The 7887-nt window shown below is 34.9% G+C and overlaps 2 protein-coding genes across 2 annotated transcripts; one reads left to right on the top strand and one right to left on the bottom strand.

Moving 5' to 3' along the window:
• Positions 1–1163: 1163 nt before the first annotated feature.
• Positions 1164–3701, bottom strand: LOC105159011 (5-OH-xanthotoxin synthase-like). Its single transcript, XM_088878809.1, has 2 exons — positions 2662–3701; positions 1164–1943 (listed from the first exon to the last, which is right to left on the bottom strand). The coding sequence occupies exons 1-2, from the start codon at positions 3175–3177 to the stop codon at positions 1335–1337; spliced, it is 1125 nt and encodes a 374-aa protein (XP_088734935.1). The 5' UTR covers positions 3178–3701; the 3' UTR covers positions 1164–1334.
• Positions 3702–3821: 120 nt separating this feature from the next.
• On the top strand, positions 3822–7490 carry LOC105158816 (2-alkenal reductase (NADP(+)-dependent)). Its single transcript, XM_011075695.3, has 5 exons — positions 3822–4158; positions 5752–5929; positions 6333–6499; positions 6654–6736; positions 6951–7490. Exons 1-5 carry the CDS (start codon positions 3931–3933, stop codon positions 7327–7329), a joined length of 1035 nt encoding a protein of 344 aa, XP_011073997.1. The 5' UTR covers positions 3822–3930; the 3' UTR covers positions 7330–7490.
• Positions 7491–7887: the final 397 nt, after the last annotated feature.

Raw genomic sequence — 7887 nt, 5'->3', positions numbered from 1 at the left:
AGATCAACATGCCCACTACTCTATTTATCATGAGCTATTTTTTATTTAATGAAAATAATAAAAAAAAAATTATTATAGTTACACCATTTTAAATTTATATATAAATTTACCCACTAAAAGTGTAAAGTATTAGTAAGAATATTTATTAATAAATTGTAAGAAATGCTGAATAAAATGTAAAATTAAAATTTTATATAAATTTTTTTGTTGATATTAATATTTTTATCCAAATTTTAACAAAAGGGATATAATTATAAATAGAGAAATTCCCCTGAGACTGCGTAAATGTTACGTAACTTCTTTTCTTCGTTGAACCCATTAGCCTTTGGGCAGAAGATGGCTGCCAAGATCAAGAATATCAATTCATTGCTTCGTGAATTAACTTTACCAGGAAAGGGAGTGGGATTGGGCTTCAAGATCAAGAAGGAACCTAACAATTACAAGTCTTAAGGCCAACATAAGAAGTAAAAGGCTCACTAAACAAGAGGGAAAATAATATTTTTCGTCCTGTAATTTAGGATTTTTTTATATTTGATCCCATTGATTACGACACTTTTGTTTTTGGTCCTGTAACTTTAAAAGATTAGTACTTTTGATCTCATGACACATTTTCATTAGATTTTTAACTGGAAAAGGTATGTGGCTGTTAAGTGTATGGAACCAAAAGTGCTATTTTTTTAAAGTTATGGGACAAAAAATGAGAATTTAGTAACATATGAGACTAAAAGTATAAAGACTCTAAAGGCCATGTGGTATTTTTCATTAAAATATTTAATGAAAATATGTCATGGGACCAAAATGCTATGTTTTAAAAGTTACGGAACCAAAAATGAAAATTCCGTAACTAATAGGACCAAAAGTAAAAAAAAAAAAAAACCCTAAATTACGGAAGGAAAAGTGCTATTTCCCCTAAGGAAGATGAAAGCAAAATAGAAAACGAAATTGGACTTGTAACCTCTGAGGTTCAAAATTACAAGCCTAAAAATTAGATTGTATTTTCTATTGTAATCTTTGTTGCACCTTTTATTCTATTTTAAATATACACATTATATGTATAAAGATTATATAATCAATTTTATTTAAGAAAATATTTGTAGACATGGTGCGTATACATGAAATGAAATAGATATGTAACAAGAATTTCAAAAGGAAATTCAATCCAATAAAAATACGAAGGGAGACCTCAGGTCTCTGAGACTCATGATGAAAATAAGGTTTGTTATTACAATAGGTCGATTGTCTCAATTTCTTAACACTTACAAATCACATAATGTAACAGAACAATGCATCAACTTCACAAGTTTCTATCTTCATCATATTTTGTCCAAAGCAAGCTACAGACATTGCTTAGGTACAAGGCAAAGAGGATTTTTCTTAAGCATTATGATCCCCAACATCGAATCGGTATCAATATCTTGTGCTTGCATTCCGGGAGGTAGTTCCCAATCAAAAAAGTAGAGGAGATTTGCTACCGCGAGCTCCACATTTGCAAGTCCCATATGCATACCGGGGCAGCTTCTTCGGCCAGAACCAAATGGGACCACCTTAAAATCGTTTCCTTTCATGTTGACACCATTATTCAAGAATCGTTCAGGCAAGAACGCAAGTGGATCTTCCCAATACTCGGGATCTCTTGAAATGGCCCATGCATTAACGTAAACCATAGTCTTTGGTTGAATTTCGTAGCCGTCTAAGATGCACTTCTCTATTGTTTCTCTTGGGAGTAGTAGCGGACCTGGAGGGTACAATCTCAAAGTCTCACTAATGATTGCCCTCATATAGGAAAGATTCTGAATGTCTGCTTCATCTACTTTACATTTTATACCAATCAATTCCCGAATTTCTGCTTGAACTTTCTTCATGACATCAGGGGCCTTCATTAGGGCAGTCATGGTCCAAATTGTTGAGGTTATGGCCGTGTCTGTTCCAGCAATGAATATATTCTGTAAAGAATACGAGAACAATTAAAAACTACTTGTTAGAAAGAACCTTCCTGGCTCTGACATCATGGAGTCATAGCCCTCTATTTAAAAGATCAAAGATCGATCACATTAGTCTTCTGTTCCAAAAATTCTAGTTAGAAAATGGCTCGATCAAATTTGAACTAATTATTATATGGTAAGTGCAGTATACTTATCATGTGATTGGTATACAGTTCCAAAAAAGTGACCGATCATAGAGCAAGTATATCACACTCGGCAAAACTTGGTTAATCAAGCAAGAATTTTCCCTAATAAAGGTCAAAGTATTTTTGGTTCTATAACTTTAGTTCATTAGCACTTTTGGTCCTGTAACTTACTCCATTTACACATTTAGTTCTTTTTTTTTGACAAATTTAGTACTTAACATCTCACATTTGGTCATTTTCTAACAAATTTAGTCCTATATTCACAATTTTGGTCTTAACGGCCCATATTTATAAGATAAAAAATGGTATCTATTATATTATGAAGGGGACCAAAATTGTAAACACATGACTAATTAATTTGTCAAAAAAGAACTACAAGTAAGATGTTTAAAACTAAATTCGTTAAAAAGAGAACTAAATGTGTAAATGGACTAACTTAGAGGAACAAAAATGCTAACCACCTATAATTATAAGATAAAAAATGTAATTTTGCCATAAATAAATTACGAATATATAGAAGCATCGACATATACCATTAGCATTGCTTTGATATGATCCCAGGTAAGATCGCTGGAAAGCACCTTTTGTTCTTTGAGCCGAATCAAGACGTCAAGAATATCCTCCTCCATTGTCTTTCGCCTGTTACGATCAAGATGGTCGTCGATAAGCTCCTGGTAGAACAGATCCAAGTTTTTGAAAGCCGCATCGAGACGGGCGAGCTTTCCCGAGAGTTTATCCACCCAACTGAACAAACTACAGTAATCAGATACATAGAAATCAGCCAGTGCAGCCTGACCATCGCGTAGAAGCTTGTCAAACCTTCTCCTTTCAGATCCCCCTTCATCGTATCTCGTACCAAAAGCAGTCCTACATATGAGTGTGGTCGCCAAATCCGTAACTATCTCACTCAGGTTGACAACTACTCTGTCAGATGAAGAAGCCAAGGCCTGAATCTTCGCAACCGTGCGAGAGATTTCATCTTCTCGAAGGGGCCGAAAGGATTGAGCCTTCTTGAGGCCAAAGAGATGAACAACCGAGACTTTTCTCATCTCCTTCCAGTAATCAGAGTAGGGGGAAAAGGCAATGTCCAAGAAGTTGTAGGACAGCTTCTGCTGGCCAAGTAGCTTTGGCCTGCTGCAAAATACCGAGTCTTGCGTCTTCAGCACTTCCCGAGACTACGAGAACTGGGACAGGGCCTAGCTTCATGTGCATGAGGGAGCCATGTTTCCTGGAAAGTTTCCATAGATGAATATGAAGATTGGTGGCTGTGACAAACTGGTGCAGGTTTCCAATGAAAGGCAATCCCGGAGGGCCAGGCGGGACAAGGGTTTTTGCTGCCTTTCTGTTCTTGAACAGGAAAAGGAACGTGAAGATGAGTGGTAATAAAGCTAACATTAGCAGAAGATGAATCATTGTTGATTCAGTGTAACGAATTTGATGATGCAGAGAAGAAGAAACTTGAGTTTGAAGTGCAGTGAACATTTCTTGATTCAAGTGTGTTCGACTGTGGCTGTATGAAAGTGTTATATGGCTCAGTTCACATCCACATAAAGAAGTGATCAGGACCATTAGTTTTTCTGCTTCTATGGCTCGAATTACAAGGAAATAAATGCTTTTCGCCCCACCAAACACAAAATTGTAATATGATCACAAAATATGGAAGATCACGACAAAAGTCATAGAGGCACGTTTTTGCCATGTTGCATCTACATTTTCCTCATTCATTTTCCACTTTATCCCAAACACTCACACACACACCGCACACACTGAAACATCAGAAAAGCAAAAGAAATTAGGAGAAAATGGGAGACAAAGTGCGCAACAAACAAATAATTCTGAGGGACTACGTTAAGGCTTCTGCAAAAGAATCAGATATGATTCTGAAAACCTCCACGATTACACTGAAGGTCCCCCAAGACTGCAACGGCGCTGTTTTGGTGAAGAATCTCTACTTGTCCTGCGACCCTTACATGCGCACCCGTATGAGCTTTCTCCAGGGCAGCTATGGCGACTCCTTCACACCTGCTTTGGTTCGTCTTTTTCCTGTTCCGCTGTTTGTTTTTCAGTCTGAAGCAATTACAATTCACAAAATTATAAATATGTAAAATTACATTTTAGATCCTCCACCTTTAGATCATTAGCACTTTTGATTATATAGCTTACTTTATTCACAAATTTAGTCCTTTTTTTCTTTTTTGGACAAATGTAGTCATGATCATCTCATATTTGGTTCTTTTTTGACAAATTTTCTTGACAATTTTTATCATAGTTACATAATGAAAATAATATCTATTACGGTACAAAGAAAAATAACATTGTGAATATGGGACTAAATTTGCAAAAAGAAAATCAAATGTAAAATTCTATGTACTAAATTCGCCACTAACTTATAAACGGAATATTTATGCCCACATATGTGGAAAGGATAAAACAATGGATTAGGAAAATTTTGTCATGTGGAGGTGATATTCACGTTTTATAGTTAGTTATTCTCTGTGACTACAATCACATGTTACTATATTACAATTATCGTATAATTGATTCATCCATAACTTCCCAATTGAACCATGTTACATAAGAGGATCGTTGCCTGTTCTACTGGCTGGTGAAAGTACTAGTTCTGATGCACGGAGTACACCAGCCAAAGCAGTGTGCAACTGTGTAAAAGTTTACTTTTGTTGTCTTTGTCTCTGATTATTTGTTATAGAGGAGAAAGGGATGTTTTAAGAAAAATTTTACGGGGAAGAAATATACCGGGACTCCTTACGATAAATTTTTATTTAAAAAAATCAATTAATTTTCTTTTTAATTTAAAAAAAAAGAATCCGTCGATTTTTTATTAAAATAAAATCAACTATTAACTTACTTTATTTTTAGACAAAATTACTATTGGTTTTCATTTGAGTTCTTTTATTATTGATATGCATTTTAATTTTTTTTTAATTCTGTTTATTTATTTGTACTAAAAATACCTTTTTTATATTAATTTTTGGACTTTGCTAATGTGGATATTTTGTTCATTCAGTTAAAAGACAAATAATATGTAAACAAACATTTTCTCCTAAATTTTGTTCATGTAGTTCAAATATATTGGAATTTTTATCAATAATTATTTTAAATTTGTAAAATAAAAGTTAGGAGAAGAATATTTCTTTGAATATTTTGAAAATAAATTATGATAACATAAACAATTTTTAGAACATCTTATAAGCTTTTATATGTTTTATAAGTCTATTCTGTGACTATTTTATTATTTGTACCAAAATTTTAGTCCGGATCCAGGTTCGCTAAATTTGAATTAATTATATGGCCATTCTAATGCACTTAACGCGTCATTGGTGTACAGTTCAAATAAAGTGACTAACCAAATGACAAGTGCACTGTGATTGGTTTGGTTCGCCAAACCTGGTCAAAGCAACAATTTCCCTAATTATGTGTTGTAACAAGGGAGACATATTATATTTGATTTCTGAGAAATATGGTATCTGTTGGTGCTACTTATAGCCACAATTCTCCATTTTTGTGCTATCTGAGAAACTAAGTCTGACAGGAATATGAGCTAACCAGTTGTTTATTTATATCATATATGGTTGATCATCTCCATTTTGAATTGTATCATACAGCCTTTACAGGGATATGGAGTGGCCAGAGTTCTTGATTCTTCTCACCCAAACTTCAAGAAAGGGGACTTGGTTTGGGGTATGACTGCATGGGAAGAGTATACCATTATTACATCGACAGAGCGTCTTTTCAAAGTTCAGCATATGGACGTGCCGCTCTCCTACTATACTGGAATTCTTGGTGAGTTACTTGCGGAACTTTCATCATTAAAGGTACATCAATCTTGCGAAACTTGATTCTTCACATTGGCAATCGTGGTGGATACGTAAGAACGCATGAAGTATAATTTCGTGCAAAACCGGAGTATTATGTTGAATTCAAGAAGAGAGAAACATGTTGATTCCTTGATGTTATACATGTTTAGTTTGAGTCGACGTAAATTTGAGCATTTGATTGCAGTCTGACATATTCAGTACAAGAAAAGGACTAATGAAAGTCTGAATACAAGAAATGCAATGGTTGCGCCTTTCCAAATGGAGTCGAACGATAACTCACATGTTAAATTGTTAAACCTTCATGTTTCTTGTTCCATATTTTCAACTGATTGGTTGCTCATCTGATGCAATTTGTCTCTACTATAAAGGTATGCCTGGAGCTACTGCTTATGTTGGTTTCTATGAGATTTGTTCTCCCAAACAAGGAGAAACTGTCTTCATTTCTGCTGCATCTGGAGCTGTTGGTCAGCTTGTTGGGCAGTTTGCAAAGCTGTCGGGTTGTTATGTTGTTGGAAGTGCAGGGAGCAAACATAAGGTTTATGATTCATCTTTTGCTTTTCACATTGTACTTTATTTGTGTCTTCTATCTTGTGATTATTACCCTCGTCATGTATTTAGTATAGCAAAAGTGCCCAAATTCTGTTGTAGTGAATTTTCTTTATTTTACTTTTATCTTTTCCATCTTGGAGGTGGATCTTCTGAAGAACAAATTTGGGTTCGACGATGCATTTAACTACAAAGAAGAACCTGATTTCAATGCAGCTTTGAAAAGGTTAGCATTTTGCCTTCCCTTCTTTGTCCCAAGAAAGACATTGTCCTTAACCGTCGTTTGCTCTTCGTAGAGGCCTAAATTCCAATATTCTCACGAAAAGGTGTTACTTTGAGGCAAGGACGCCTGAAATCTTGCATACTGGAGTTCACTTTTCATTTGTCCTTTCGGGCATATAGTTTGACAAAATTCTCAGCGTTGTTGTCGTTCTGATTAGGTACTTCCCTAATGGCATCGACATATACTTTGACAACGTTGGGGGAAAGATGCTTGACGCAGTGCTTCTCAACATGAGATTACATGGTCGAATATCTGCATGTGGGATGATCTCACAGTACGACGTTCAGGAGCTTGAAGGCGTGAAAAACTTGTTTAACGTTGTCACAAAACGAATCCGCATGGAAGGATTTCTGGTCCCCGATTATTACCACCTTTATCCAAAGTTTCTGGATACAGTTCTGACACTCATAAAAGAAGGTAAAATTACATATTTGGAAGACATAGCCGAAGGCCTTGAAAGTGCGCCGAGTGCCCTGATAGGGCTCTTCTCTGGTCGCAACATTGGGAAGCAGGTTGTGGTGGTTTCTCGTGAGTAGGTTACAATATGTGCAGTTCTATACCGTCCGTTAAGACAATTATCTGGCAAATTAATCTAGGTTAAATTACACAAACATTTCTTGTTTTTTTTTTTTGTAAAATTAATGTTACACTCCTTAAAAGGTGTTAGTGTAATGTTTTTCAAGGGTGTTTCTGTAAATTTTGTCATTGAATAGTTGATTTAGTTATAATTATAACTATAACCTTAAGCATTGTAGCTGTAATGTATTTACACTATTTTATAAGAAAACTAAACATTAAACTCCAAATATAAACACCACAGGGGTGAAATCCATATTATCCCTGTAATATTCAAAATATTTAAATAAGTCCCTATGATAAAAAGAAAAAAAAAATACTCTATAATCCCCTGTATTATTTCTCTTTGTCCATTAGAAGTCATCAATTCAAGTTTTGTCTTTCAAAGAAGAAATGCTTTTAAACCTCGCGAAAAATTCAATCCTTGTCTTGAAAGCTGAAAGGAAAGATCCCATTTCCTTCGATTAGTGATGGGTGTCGAATCCAACAAAAATATTTTTCTACAAAAAACTTGTGAA

Source organism: Sesamum indicum, linkage group LG3 (genome assembly GCF_026168435.1).
Source record: "Sesamum indicum cultivar Baizhima isolate 11 linkage group LG3, ASM2616843v1, whole genome shotgun sequence".
Classification (NCBI taxonomy): Eukaryota; Viridiplantae; Streptophyta; class Magnoliopsida; order Lamiales; family Pedaliaceae; genus Sesamum; species Sesamum indicum.
This window is presented reverse-complemented; position numbering and strand designations above follow the sequence as displayed.